Source organism: Bos taurus, chromosome 1, assembly GCF_002263795.3.
Source record: "Bos taurus isolate L1 Dominette 01449 registration number 42190680 breed Hereford chromosome 1, ARS-UCD2.0, whole genome shotgun sequence".
In the NCBI taxonomy this organism is placed as follows: Eukaryota; Metazoa; Chordata; class Mammalia; order Artiodactyla; family Bovidae; genus Bos; species Bos taurus.
In genome coordinates this window covers 135,081,867-135,097,312 of record NC_037328.1, presented here as the reverse complement: position 1 = coordinate 135,097,312, position 15,446 = coordinate 135,081,867, and the positions used below count along the sequence as shown (strand labels likewise).

General features: G+C 41.6%; 1 protein-coding gene across 4 annotated transcripts in view; it reads right to left on the bottom strand.

Moving 5' to 3' along the window:
* The window catches only part of RYK (receptor like tyrosine kinase), a 108,541-nt gene extending 93,774 nt beyond the window's left edge, over positions 1 to 14,767 (bottom strand). For 2 of the 4 annotated variants that reach the window (XM_024996382.2, XM_010801614.4), the window contains exon 1: positions 14,332 to 14,767. In XM_024996382.2, coding sequence (XP_024852150.1) covers positions 14,332 to 14,560 — 229 coding nt within the window. In that variant the 5' untranslated portion in view covers positions 14,561 to 14,767. Of the gene's footprint in view, positions 1 to 2,321; positions 2,350 to 11,222; positions 11,245 to 14,331 lie in introns of those variants that run through there. The other 2 variants (XM_024996392.2, XM_024996390.2) reach the window with 2 other exon arrangements.
* Positions 14,768 to 15,446: the final 679 nt, after the last annotated feature.

Below are 15,446 nucleotides of genomic sequence, written 5' to 3'. Positions count from 1 at the left end.
GAACTTTTGTACACTGTGATTGGACCACAAAAAGGCTCAGTCACTGTAAAAAAAAAAAGTTTGGTGGTTCTTCCAAAAGTTAAAACAGAATTACCACATGACCCACTCTCAGGTATACACCCAAAATTGAAAACAGATAATCAAGTACTTAACACACACGTTCATAGCAGCACTGTTCACAAAAGTAAAGATGTGGCGACAGCCCAAATGTCCATCAAAATATGAATGAATAAACAAATTTTGGTATAGACACAGAATGGGATACTATTTGGTCGTGGAAACGAATGAAGGACTCACACATGCTACAATGTGAATGAACTCCCAAAACACAGTGCCAAAAAGAAGCCAGAGAGAAAATGCCTCGTATTTTATTAGTCCATTTATATGAAACACCCAGCATAGATAAATCCACATAGATAAATGGAACACAAATTGGTGGCTGCAAGAGGCTGAAGAGAGAGGAAGATGGGAAAAGACTGCTTAATGGGTAAGGAATTTTACTCTGGAGCAATGGGAATGTTTAGAAACTAGACAGGGTTGGTGGCTGCACAATATGACATATAAACTAAATGTCACTGAATTCTTTCTTCACTTTACAAAGGTGAATTTTATGTCATGTGAACGTCACCCAATAAATTATTATTTTTAAAAAAGAAAAGAAAAAAAGCTGACCCTTACCCCATAAATGCAAAGGGAATGTACTAAAACTGTTTTCCAGCAACTGGAAAGGATTCTGAGGAAAATTTCACTCACAATTAGGTTTCAGTTAGGCTGAAGAGAAAAAGCAGCACTATGAAAGAGTCAGAGGAGACCTCAAAACAAAACTTGAGTTCCACAAGGTAAAAATGAAAGGGCCAACAGAAAAGAGGACAGAGCAGGGCAACAAGCAGATGGAAAGTGGAAAGAGACTGCCGGAAGGCTGACAGGAACAAGGGGGGACAGTCATGGACTGAACAGGGAGCATGCTATTCTTAAAATGTACAGGACTGTTCTCCTCTAAGCTGAAGAACATTTCAGTTCTTCAACTATCATAACCAGACTTAAATTTCTCACCGCCAATTCTAGCACACTAGGAATGTTACTCTCTTGTTAGAAAATATGACATTTATTCATAAGTTATTTTTAGATAACCCAAATTCCAAGCTGAAAAACCAAAGTTATTTCTGCAAAACGCTCAACATCCATCAAGGAAAATTCACTTTCCCCTAAACAATTTTAAGCTCAAGCTTAATTCAAGGCTTATGTTCTACATGACCTGGCCTGTGCAGCTTAAGTTCAAATAACATAACAGTTTAAAAATTATTCTAAATGATTTTAAAAGTTAACTACTGGTTTCCTAAGACCACAACAATGGTCGAACATTAGTGCCAGTGACCAAACCATCTGTCTTCCCTGCTACCTCGCACACCTCTCAAGCAAGGCCGGAGTGTTAGTGTGCTTGTAGGCACTCAAATGTTAGATGCATGAATGGCTGCCTATTGATAGAAATCAACTACATCAAAGACGAACATGAGGAATCAGTTAAGGCAAAAAGCAAAAGTAATGTAGGAACAGAACTAAAGTGGAGTTTTTGCTAATGAGTAGCTGAGTGACCTTTGGCAATCCATTACTTAACCACCTTCTCCAGGCATCAATTTCCTCAACTATAAAACAAGGGAGTTAAACCAGACAAAGTTAAAGTCCCTCCTCAGCCACAAAATTCTATTATTCTATTATATCATGATGGTTTCAAAAAGTCAGCCAAAACTCTATTATTCTATGATATCATCCATGGTTTCCAAATGTTAGTCAAACTAAAGTTGAAAATTTAGTCAAGATACCCTTCTAGGTTCTGAGGACAGTATGGTATGCGAGCCAGAGGAAAAAAAGGCTAAATCGTTTACTATGTCTGAAGCCACTAAATAGTCTGTATTTTAATCAATGTTCAAATTAAATAAATACAGAGCTCTTGTTTCAAATTTTCCCAGTTTATGGAAACTAACAAACTGAAATGGATACAATAAAGTAATAATTTGTCCACCAGAAGCTCATAAATCTAGCTATAGTCAAATTATACCTAGAAAATTAGCTGAGGCCTAATATTTAACTACATCATAAGAAGAGAATTTACAATGTTACACTGTAGGAAAGGGGCATCTTTTCTTCAGCTCCTATCTAAGGATAGTGAGTAACAAAAACATAACCCATAATCTCTAGCACTGTAACATAAAATACGAAGCATGCCCTGCCATAGTGCCAGAACGTTCTATCTGGTAAAATGATACTCTGAAAAACAATTTATCATTGACTCCTGCACTATTTAAAGAAGAAAATTATCTTACCAAGCTCATGCATGTATTGCGAGCACAGCTCTACAGTAGAGGTGAAGTAATTCACTCACAGTCTTGACATAACCACCTTTCACTCTCTTTCAAGCCAATCCCTAACAGGAGCACACACACTCTTTCAGTCAGCTGTGCAGCCATTAGTAGCTCAGAGTTGGCTGTTACAGCCAGGAAATCAAAGACACAACAGAGAATTCACAAACATTATTCCTCCCTGCAAGCAACTCCAAGTGCAAATTTGGAGCCCTGTCCCAAAGTTGCCTGAATTTTTTTTGCCCCAGGCAAGTCACTCGTCTCTCTGCTAAAAGTTAGTTGTATGAGGACAGGGATCTTTAGCTGTTTTATTTCACCAAAACATGTCAAGCTTCTAAAATAACGTCTAGTGTAAACTCAGTAATTATTCAATGAGTGATAAATGTTGCTACCGAAGGCAATCAATCAAGCAGGTGATATCTAAATAACCCCTTTAACATTCTATGATTTGAGTTTTTATCCAAAAACATACAAATCCCCCACCAATAACCAAAATAAATTATTCTGAGGATTATATGGCACTTTCATATACAGCAACTATGCAACAGACATCCTGTTATACACTGAAAAGCATCTCATATATGAGGAAACCAACACTCAGAAACATTAATTACTTGCCTGCCCACATATAACAGAAGGAGGAGATAGATTTAAAACTCAAATATGCAGATTTCAAATCCAATATTATCCCACACCATATTATCTACTATAAACCCACATTTTTGCACATGTGCATACATGCACACATACACAAACTTTAGAATTTTTCTTGAAATTGGACTGAATTATCTTAACAAATAATCTAAGGAGTTAAACAATTTTTGAAAAAACGCAAACAATCAAAAAGATAATCCTCGGACATTTCCACTTCTGGGCGAGACCAAGTAACAGGACCAGATAAACTCTCTTGTCTGAAATAACCAAAACCAGACAAAATACATGAGTTCAGAAAGGCAAAGACAGCTACAGTATGTAGGACAAATTTCCAGAGAAGAGAGAGCTGCATGGAGAGAGAACTTCCAAGATCTGCAGAGGGCTGCCCCTCCAGCCTTTGGCTGAGTACTGCTCAGAGCATGCATAAAGAAGCTACACAGAACAGAGCAAAAATAAAAGGTTAACAGAGGGTAACACTTCACAGGTTCTGGAATATCACCTACTCACATCTGCCAGAGTCACAGGAGCAAGTACAAAGAAAGGTCTTGACTCAGAAATACTTAGACCTACACTGAGCCTGCTCCTGTCCTATCTAACAAGTCTAAATACCTAGACCTGAAAAGATCAAACTGTTTCCAAGTAACTTAACTGAGTACCAGAATAAAACCTAAAAATATTTACAGAAATATAAAAATATCCAGGACCCAACAGGATAAAATTCATAATGCCTGTGTCTATTCATAAACTATCAGGCATGCAAAAAAGCAAAATAGATCAACTGAAACCAACGCAGAACTGGCAGATGTTAGAATCAGCTGACATGAAAACGACTGTAACTGTGCCCCCACAAAAAGTCAAGAAGAGACATGGAAGACATGAAAAGACCCAAATCAAATTTCTAGAGATGAAAAAATACACTGGCTAGGGTTAACAGCAGATTAGCATTTCAGAAGATTAGAAATCTGTTTTCCAGCTTTTAATTATTTTGCCAGAATCTCTGTTGAATATTTTATATCCTTCAGCTGTAGTGTGGACCAGCAGTCTGCTGAGAGACAGCTGCGTGCCAAGCCACAAGGTAGCCTTAGTGAAGCAGGGCACTAGAGAATGTGATGGGCACAGTGACCACATGGTTTATACATGGCATAGAGCTATGGAAGCCAAGACGGGGACATCTCACCCAGGGAGCAGGGTTCAGGGGAGAGAGTTGGGAAAATTAGGCGACTTCAAAGGAAGCCATTATAACTAATTTATTTAAACGTCCATTTGCAAGTTGACTCCAATATCCTTTTGGATAATAACTAAGTGGGCAAAGGGAAATGATCAAAAGAATGAGAACTCCAGTAAGGCACAAGATGGTGAAGTAAAAAAAAAAAGTATGATTCATTCACTAACTCATTCACTGAATTTTAACTGAACAGTACCTGACTATGTGCCAGGTACTGTTTCAGGTGCTGGGGATATAGAGTAAAACAGTATAAAAGGGTCGCCTGGTGGGCTGCCGTCTATGGGGTCGCACAGAGTCGGATACGACTGAAGCGACTCAGCAGAGGCAGCAGCAGCTATTCAAACAGAATTAAGTTTCCTACAGAGGGAGATAGAAACAACAAAAGTCAAAGTGTTAGCCTCTCAGTCGTGTCTGAGTCTTTGGGACCCCCTGGGCTGTAGCTCGCAGGCTCCTCTGTCCATGGAATTCTCCAGGCAAGAATATTGGAATGGGTAGTCCCTTCTCTAGAGGATCTTCCTGACCCAGGGATTCAACCCAGGTCTCTGGCACTGCAAGCAGACTCTTCACCATCTGAGCCACCAGAGAATCCCACCTAAAAGAAAACAAAGTGACAGAACCGAGTGGCACTGAGGGTCAGCCCTAGAGAGGCAAAGCTCTCTGAGGAAGGAACACTAAGCTGAGATACAGAAGGCTCCAGCCCCGAAAAGATCTGCGATAAGTACATAAGGCAGAGCAAGAGTTGACTGCAGACCCTAGGGTGAGAAGAGCTTGGCACCAAAGGAACTAAACGGTGGTGTGGTGGGGAGCAGCGACAAGAGAAGAAACAGGTGGCAGGCAAGAGTCTCCATATAAACATTAATTTATAAAGCAGGACGACGGAAGCCTAGATACATGATATTTATGAATCACTGTTAATTTCTTAGGTGTGATCTTGGTTATTATAAATTTTTAAGAGTCCTTATCTCTTAGACACACACACCAAAAAATATTTTATGCAATTTTCTGAGTTTGCTTCAAAATAATCCAAGCAGAAGACGGGGGGAAGTGATAACAAGGGAGTGGATTGCGAGTGGAGAGGTACAGACCAAACAAAACTGACTCTGAGATGATAACTGTTGAAACTGGATAATGGATACATAGAATTTCACTATACTAGTCTGTCTACTCCTGAATGTTTGAAATTCTCCATAATAAATACATTTTTTAAAAGCAAACTTACTTAAAATATAAGTAATGGTATTAATAAACATAAATGCCCCCTTCACAGGGGAATTTTCAGGGCTGCAAAATTATTCTGTGTGATACTACAGTGGATGCATTTGTCAAAAGCCACGTAATTACAACAGAATAAGCCTTAATGTCTGCAAACTTTTTACAAATTCAGGGGGCAGGAGGAGTTGATGAAGGTAGTCAAAAAGCACAAACTTGCAGTTATAAGACAAATAAGTACTAGGGGTATAATGTATAACACGATAATTAACACTGCTATATGCTATATATGAATGCTGTTAAGTGAGTAAATCGAAGAATTCTCACCACAAGGAAAAGAACTTTTTTTCTATTTCTTTAATATTGCATCTACATGAGATAATAGTGTTCACTAAACCTACTATGGTAGTTATTTCATGATGTATGTAAGTCAAATCATTATGCTGGCCATGTTAAACTTACACAGTGCTGTATGTCAATTATATCTGAATAAAACTGGAAGAAAAAAAATCACGTAGGAGGTCAGAGAATCTGACCTGATGATATACGGAATGTAATAGATGCTCCCTTCCAGAAGCAGCTTTTAAGGGGTTCAGATGTACCCATAAGCTTTCATCAAGAGACCCTGCAAAACCCTCAAAGTCTAAGAACCCCCATCAGAGTACACAAAACTTAGTATATGTGGGATCCATACCCTTGTCTAGGGAAAGGCTCTAAGGCTTTCACAAAATAAGTTGAGAACCACTGATAATTCTCTTGACAGCAACTTCCTAGCCAAAAAGCACGTTTCCATTGTTTTTAAATCTAATGCCATTTTGGCCTTCCCTGCAAGGACATTACTACACAGCCATTACCACAAATACGTTATCACCAGTGAATTTTACAATTCTGAAAGAAAGTTGTGACAGATACCCAAAAAACAAGAAAGGTGGCAAATTATGTCTAAGTCTCCTTTACAATTTCATCTTGTTAAAATACTGTATTTCATTTAGTCTAAATGCACCGTTATTTCTTGTGCCATTAAGAAAGAAAAAAGGCTGTCAATTACCTGATGACTCACCACTGATTGTAAAATGATTCCAATTTCAGAGATGTTCAAATGTGAAAAAGCCTTACATCTGATAATTCATGAGACATACTGTTCAAAAACCCCATTGGCTGGACCCCATCTCAGATCTCCTAAACAAATTGCTCAGAGTAGGTCTTTGAATCTGTATTTTGTTTAAGCCCCTCAGATGACTCTGGTTAGATAAAGACTATGTAAACTGTTAACTTTCAGAGGCAGCACAGTAGAGAAAGCACGCACTTTAGAGTCATACAGCCCCAGACATCTCTGTGACCTCCAGCAAACTGTGTAATTTCCCAGAGTCTCAGCTTTATCTATTAAAAAATGCCAATGCCATCTACTGCCAACGGTTGATAAATAAAAGAAATTAAGTGAAACTGATGACCTAGAGCAAGACATATTTATAAAAGAACATGTTCATTATTTATGAACAAGATACAACATATTCGTCTTAAGAACAAGAATGGGACGTCTGAAATTTCTTTTCAAAAATAGTCTGCCACTCGGCACTATTACTTGCTGAACACAATTGAGAATTTTCAGTAAATGGTTTATTATGTAATTCAGCAATACACACATTTGTTTTGGCACATCACATTTTTAGAGGTCCTACATAAATCAAAGTTGTTTAATAACATCTTGATTAGAAAATATTATACTTGATATACATCAACAATAACACAGGAAAAAACATACTTTTAAGCATAATACAATTTCAGAGTAGGTAATGGCTCTATTTCATGTCAAGTTTTTGTTTTGTTTTAGTATATATAGCTGGCAAGTCTTTTCAGAACACTGGCATAATTGTGTTAAAACCCCAAAAGTAGTCATGTGGAATTTCTCAATTCAGGATGCTCAAAAAAAAAAAAAAAAAAAAAACCCACATTTCATTTGTTTCTAAAGTGACCCTTAAAGTCCAAACAGTATTTCAGGCAGCACCTTCAGAACAGACGAGTCACTCAGGATGTGACTCATAGGAGACAGGTTTAGCCATAACTGGACAGTTCTCCCACGTGTGTAGAATGAAGACCGGAAAAAAAAAAATTTCAAAACCCACAACTGCACAATGTCTCAGTCTAGCTCTCTCAATGAAGAACACATGGATTCAAATTAACATTGTATCAATACCACCAACCCCACCCAAAACATCCAGGCTTCGGAGCATGCTGCAGCGTGCTAACCCACCTCCACCAGCACCACCTCCTCAGAGTCTGAGCAGCGGGAGGACAGGCCCCGCAGCAGCAGAAAGAACACGCTCACTGCTCCCCCACCCCCAAACACTTGGCTTGAGGTTGAAAAGGAAGAGAGGTGCTGGGAGAAAAATGGCTCATCTCATTTTTCTTTTCCTTCAACCATTTTCAATAAGAAAAAGCTGCTCAAATCTGAAACTTTGATTCCTCTCTGCCTCCTCCCTTTTCTTTAGCCCTCGGTTCTCCCCACTAAGTCTTCTCCAAACTCCCTGCAAATTCCTCATAAACCCATGCCACACCCTCAACTGCCCTAGCTGATCCCCTAGTGGCTGAGATGGTAAAGAATTTGCCTCCAACATGGGAAACCTGGGTTCAATCCCTAGGTTGGGAAGATCCCCTGGAGGAGGGCATGGCAACCCACTCCAGTATTCTTGCCTGGAGAATCCCCATGGACTGAGGAGCCTGGCAGGCTACAGTCCACGGGGTGGCAGAGTCAGACACGACTGAGCGACTAAGCACAGCACAACAAGGCTAACTCTCTTCCATTCCCCAATCCATCTTTCCAGTCTGCAAGCCACCCTTTCACTGGAGCCGAAGCTGTCTTCTCTATAACCCCTCTGTGTACTCTCCTTTCCTAAATTCAACAGTTTCGCATTACCTATAAAATAAAATTCAAATTCCTAATCTAATTTCAACCTACCTCTCAGCTTTATATTCTGCCACTCCCTGGTTTTGCCAAATTTTCTCATCTTAGCCACATTACATTGTTCCTACTCCTTGATTTCACACATACCTGCTTCCATACGCCTATGGCTTTGTACTATTTATTTTGCCTAACATGAAACGCTCCTCTTTACTGTCTTTCAAGCTCACCTTTGGAGATGAGACTCAAATGTCCCCTTTCCTAGAAAAACCTTCCCTAAACCCAAGACTCTCCACCCTTCTACAGTCAAAAGCAATCATTCCCACGATAACTTACATCAATCATAAGTATAACTCTTATCTTAATGTGAGAGTTGTAGCTACAACTGTTAGTCTCTCTTATGAAATTTTGAGTTCCTTAAGAGAAGGACTTTAGTAACTTTGAATTGCCATTTTCTACCACAGTATGTGGTACTTGGTTGGGCTTCAAAAATTTTTACTGGACTAATTCGAGAAGCAATGATCTCAACTAGTGTTAAACTGATTTTAAATAAGATGTTAACAATGCTTAACTCTTCCAGAGAGTACTTTGTTTTAATGGAGAGGCGGTTATCCAGAGTGAATTCCTAATTGGTGGGAGGCGGAGTCTATTCTCGGAAGTTCCCTAGACTCCTACAGATGCCCTAGCGCCAGCAACTCTGCTATCATAAACAGTTCATACCATACCCACCGTCCATCAGCAACTTTTCCCCACACCCTAGCTCTGCCCCAGCCACAGACAATTTTCACCAGCTCTGGACTTCCAGGGAACTCAACTATCAGAATTACCAATTAGACAGTGAACAGGAGAGAACGTGGATAATAGTGAAGACAGATGAGCACATGTGGCAGCACGCTTGTCAATTCTACTCCTTAAGAATTTCAGTTAATCACAGCTCCCCCAGAGCTGACATAGAGGCAATATGGATTCTGGACTGAGTTAAGACCTGGCCCTCTACTCACTGCCCAAAGGGCCCCAAATCAGAGTCCTCATTAGTAAAATGGGGAATCGAATGCCAACACTGCAGCCTAAGCAGGGCCTGGAGCAAACAAACGGATTCCACATAAAGCTTCTGAGGCTTTTGGAGTCTCTATACCAATAGACTTAAATCAAGACTGCATGCCCTACTACCAGGGAAGGAGCTGGTTACATACTTCCTTCAAATCTATAACAATATGCACCCAAAACAGGGATTATTTTGTACCTGACATAGGGAAAAGATTGCAACATGTCAGCAGCACTCTATAAAGTGTCAACGATTACTGTGACCACCACCACTACTCTTCCTAATATTGTTATTACCAAAAAACTACACGTCACCAGCTCTTCAACAGTCAAAGCCCAACCCACTTTACAGTGTGCCATTTACACACTGTGAAGTGATCACTAGCCTTTAACCCCATCTTCCTAGGACTCCTCTAAAATGACAGTAATGAAATCACAAAGATACTAAACTACAAACAAAGGGAAAGTAGACAACAACACATCAGATATTTCAACAAACTTTTGCATGATGTGCTCGTGTGTGCTTAGTCGTGTCCAACTCTTTGTGACTCTATATGCAAGACGGGACACGGCTGAAGGAGTGGTCAGTGCTTCTCAGGACCCCTGGAGGGACTCAGCCCTGGATGCACCAAGAGCCACCAGCCTGAGGCTCTAGCCTGCCAAAGGGGGAGCCACTGGTGAGGGGCATTCAGAGCTGTTGGGCCCCCAGGTCTGGCAGTTAACCCCAAGTTTTTCTCTGAAGAAACTGAACCACAAAAACAAGAGAGTTGTAAACAGAAGCCAAAGTCTACAGCCTGAATAACGGCACCCTGCATCTCTCCCCAACCAGATAATTCAAACCCAGGCAGCTGATGTATCACCAAGCACATCTGAGGCAGCAGAGTGGAGGTGTCTTCTCCACAGATGCTGACCAGTCCTAAAGAAGAGGTGAAGGCGCTGATATATGGGAGGAGGCTCCCAATGAAAAGTCCACTCGCACCCCACGCGAGGCCAGGAGACCTCTCACACACATACACACAGGCTTGCTCTCCCCTAATCAACTTTTCAGAATCTCATTCTTAATTAATTACAGACACGGGAGGATCAACAGATATAATTTAAATGAACAGAAAAAGAACTCTGAAATAAACAGGCACATTGAAGGAAGCAGAAGAAGTATTTTTAAAATATTAAACATACAGAAAAAATTAAAACAACATACGCCTGAAAGATAAATGAAGATAATATATCCATAAAATTAGAATAAAATGAAATTTAAACAGGGAACAGAAGGAGTTCTAAAATTTAAAATAATCATTAAAATTTTAAAAATACAAGAGCTTAGAAGACAAAATTGAGAAAATTTCCCCCTCCTTCCACCTCCAAATATGAAGATATAAATAAGAGGCAACATAAGTTAAGGGTATCTGAAGATCAATTACAGGAGATTCAACAACCAAACCAATAGACATTTTGGAAGCAAACAAAAAGTGATGGACAGGAAATTATCAGAAGTAACAGGCGTTCTTTAAAACTGAAGGATATGAGTCTCTAGATTGAAAGGCCTCACTAAGACAAGAGGAACCACAGACAGGAGAAGGGGCCACAGAGCAGCTTATAAAATTACAGATTTCTTAAAGACAAAGACCTTAAGCTCAAACAACAAGGAAAAAAAGCATCAGAATGCCTTTGGATTTTTCATCAGAAACCCTTAAAGCCAGGTAACTGTGAAAAATGCCACCAAAAGTAGCAAAAATATATGTATTTTTTTCTAATATGTAAATTCTGTCAAATCACCTAAAAGCATGAGGATAGGATAGACATCTCCAGACATACAAGGCCTGAAATAATTTACCTCCCATGCAACTCTTCTCAGGAGGCTACTGAGGATACACTTCAGTAACATGACGCAAACCAAAAAAAAGAAGGCAGGAGATCCAGGATCAGAGGAAAAGGGGACAGAAGACAGAAGAGAAGGGTACAGAATCTGCAGAGAAAACAAGCCTACCGTTTTCTCCCTCCAAAACAAGGAGGCTCTAAGAGGAAAACAAGTGGAACTGATAGATGATTTGATGTGTTACTTGAAAAAAAAAATCAAAAGGCATTTAATATATTTCTTGGAGTGTATGAGAGAATGTAGCCATAGATACAGAATAGACTTATCAAAAAGTTTAAGTCTCTTATTTGCTCCAGGAAAAACAAAAGCGTTTTGGAAAAGAAAACATAACCATTTATGGGTCACCATTTAACTCAGAAGTGAATTTATATTTATGTGTGTGTCTGTATACATACAATAATGTATAATAAAAATTTATAATATAAATATATGCACAATAATGTAAATACAGACTGCTGGTTTTACTAAAAATGATGTAACTAAACAGGGGGGTTTGGGCATGAGAAGAGGGCAACTGCTCAGTTATTATACTAGGATATCTACACTGATTTCAAAATATGAAAAGTTAAAAAACAGGGAGGAAAAAAAGAGCTAGCTTGGGAAAGCAGCTTCCACTGGAAAGTAGGGCCTGGAAGATGAAAGGCCAAAAGCAGAAGACTATTGCTTTTTAAGTCTTTTAGCGTTATTGATTTTTTAAAAATATGTGCATGTATGAACTGCATTAAAAAAAATTATTCTCATGTCAAAAACAATTAGTTCAATTTATGAAGTCACTACCAACTTCACTTATAAGTTTTGCACTTGGCAATGCAAATTCGTTGTCTTAGAAATATTATAGTGATGGTTAGTTTCTCAAATTAGCTTTTAGAAGGCACTTAAAAAACCATAAAGATACAAAAACACGACACAAGCAGTCTTAATAAGAGTTCCTATGGGAAACTGCATTCTGAGAACCCAGTACGCCTGGTACACATCAGCCCCACCCACTTGCTCTTTCCCAGCCAGGAGTAGCCAAGGAATACTTTCAAGTTAGAAGAATAGATAAAGGAAGAAGAGGGCCTGGATCTGTGCAGGATGGAGAGTCAAGAGACCCACTCTAACAGGTCAACTCTTTCTGTATTAAAGAAAATACTACAGGTCTCCCCTGTCCCAGAGGTGACTGAGGTTTTGATCAGCAAGGAAATTCTCTCTCCCTTCTTCCCAATGGCTCATTCCTGGGCATATATTGGATGTTTATCAGTCAGGTAACAAATACAACATTTCAAGTATTAAATAGCAATTATTCTTTTCCACCACACCATAATCAAACTTCTATTATAAATATCTTCATTTCATTCAATGAAACTTTGTGGTCTATGTCAACACTACGTTTGATTTTTTAAAAAAGATTATTAAATGTGTAGCCTTGAACAAGTTACTTAGAAGTCTCACTTTCTTCATCTTTAAAATGGGAATAATAATATTCACCTCACTGGGTCACAAGAAAATTAAAGAAAATAACATGTATAAAACATGGAGGAGCAAGTATATGGCAGGCACTCCATGTCAGCCTCTGGTTGTCCCCTGTCCCTTCCCTCAATCCAGTTCAGTTGCTCAGTCGAGTCCAACTCTTTGGGTCCCCATGACTGCAGCATGCCAAGCTTCCCTGTCCTTCTCCTGGAGATGATTTCTTACATATAAACAAAGCCACAAATTATATACACATTTTTAACCAAAAAATCTTTACAAAATCATGCACAATACATAGTATTTTTAAAATGAGTAAATTACTATTTTTAAAATATTATTTAATTAATGTGATGGGTTAATTCATAAACAATATTTTTCCTAAACTTTAGTCTTGTTTCAAGCACTAATCCAATTTGCAATTTTCATTCAGCTAAACTAAATTCCGCTAATTCTGCTAGACTGCAAAGAGGATTTAGAATGGCAGGACATTACAAAAACACAGCATTCTTCTTTGGTTAAAAACTACAAGCCCATATATGTAACAATGTCTAAATAGTCTGCTTAAAAGCAATTCCGCTTTAACACTAAGTCGACTTCAACAGGCTTCAAGAAAGTCTTATGACTTTTAAAGAACAGGATAAAATGATAGATAAAAGTAATTTTTCCCATCAAACACTCAGATGTACCACAAATCTGAGATGAAATAAAGACGGAAAAACAAACTGTGGCTCTTTGGCCCATAATACACAACAGAAAGCGAATGTCTAGGTATCTCCAAGTACCAAAGACTTCCTATTTGGGGCCACTTCTAATAGAAATTAGACCTTCCTCTAAGGGGTTACTTCCAGAATCCACAAAGTCCTATTTTTCAAATTAATTCCCCAATAACAAAACTAATTAGGTAGAACAGAACCACCAGCTGACCCCAAGCCAAGTTCTCCTTTCCTTAGAAGGTATCAACGTAGAAGAGGGGCCCTGAAATACGGACCAGTCCAAACTCCAACATATCCAAGACAAAAACCAAGGTACTGAAGAAGCTAAAAGGTCTGGTACCTGGAGATTCATTCACTATTATAAAATACGCTTATCGTCCCTGATCTGGAGACTGCCTCGAACACGTAGCGCCCTTATAACCAACTTCTTTCATTTAAAGAAAATATAAACCTATGATAGCAGTAGTGTTGCCTCTACCAGGGCATCAGACTCACTGCAGTTCCTAAATAAAACGTGGATTTCGAGTACCCGAAGTCCAGGGCCCTAGAGCGACACGTATAGAGGAAGGGTCAAAGAAACTTGGAGCGGCGGGGAAGAGTGCCCCTAGGGAATAAGGCGAAAGGCCGAAGAGGCTGTAAGCAAGCCGGAATGGAGAAGCTCGCCGGCGGCCGAGGGGTCCCCGGGTCTTTAGGCGGCTTGGGGAGTAGGCCGGAAGGCTGGCCCGGCGTTGGGGGGAGGCGGGCAGGGACCACACCTCCCGGCCAACACAGCAAGCAAACGCCGGGGCCCGGAGGCGACCCTGGAGCTGGGACCGACCCGCCGGCGGTCCAGCGCGCGCGGACTGGGCCGGAAGCACCCGGGCCCGGGCCGACCTGCCCGCCCTGGCGCAGGCGTCCCCACTCACCGATGAGCCGGCGCACCTCATCCTCGCTCAGGTAGAGGCTCACGCTGGGCCCCGCGGCCGCGGGCGGCAGCGCCGGGGGCCGCGAGGCCGGGGCGGCAGCGGCGCCAGGCGTGGGCAGCAGCGGCAATAGCGCGAGCAGGAGCAGCAGCGGCGGCGGCGGGGCCTTCAGGCCGCGGGTCCCCGGGAGGCGGCCCTGGCCCGGCGGCCCCGGTCCCGCCGTCCCGCGCATGGCCACCGCCGCCGCCGCTGAAGAGAAGCGTGGGCCGCCCGCTGCGCCGCCGCCGCCCACCCCCGGCCCCGAGCCCCTCACAGCCCCGAGCCGGGGGCGGCCGCCCAGCTCATCGCGCCGCCGGCCCGTGGCAGCCGGCCGCCGCTTCAGACCGCCGGAGCGCGCCGCCGCCGCCGCCGCCTCCTCCTCGGCGGCATCGTCCGCTGCGGGGAGCGGGTCGCGGTAGCGCGCGCGCGCGCCGCCGCCGCCGCCCTGAGAGCGCGCACGCACGCACCGCCTCCTCTGTGCGGACCCCGAACCTCGCGAGGAGCCCTTTGCTTTTCGAGTAGCATTGCTGGCCTAGGACTCTCCGGTCACCCTCTAAAGGAGCCAGCCGTCGTCCCACGTTGTTACCAGCCTGATGTTTGCTTGCCTATTGTCTGTAACACACACACACCCGCCCAGGATGGAGGGTCGTGGCAGGCAGGCCCAGGCCGCGCCTGCAGCAGACCGGGCTCCCAAATCCAGGGAATTGCGTGGATGCAGCCGCGAATTGCAAAAGAGAAACATGCTTTTCGTTTGGAGAGAAGATGGAGACAAATAGAAATCACCTTTTATCCTACCAACAGAGGTCAACATTAACATTTCTGTGTCTGTCTTCATGGGTATATACTATATACTTTTATTTTCCGAGATCTTGTTCAGCAAACTTTTTAACCTTATTTCTACATGTGACAAATTTTTATTTTTTATAATCGTTCTGCATCTCTATAATCAACGTGCATTTGGGGTCGTTAATATATGGTCCATGCTGGACTTTGACAGCTCTCCGCCCGCCTCCCCCCCACCCCCCCGCCCCCACCGCCCCGTATGAAATTGTGTGCAAAAGTGTGTTCTGCGTGTAGAC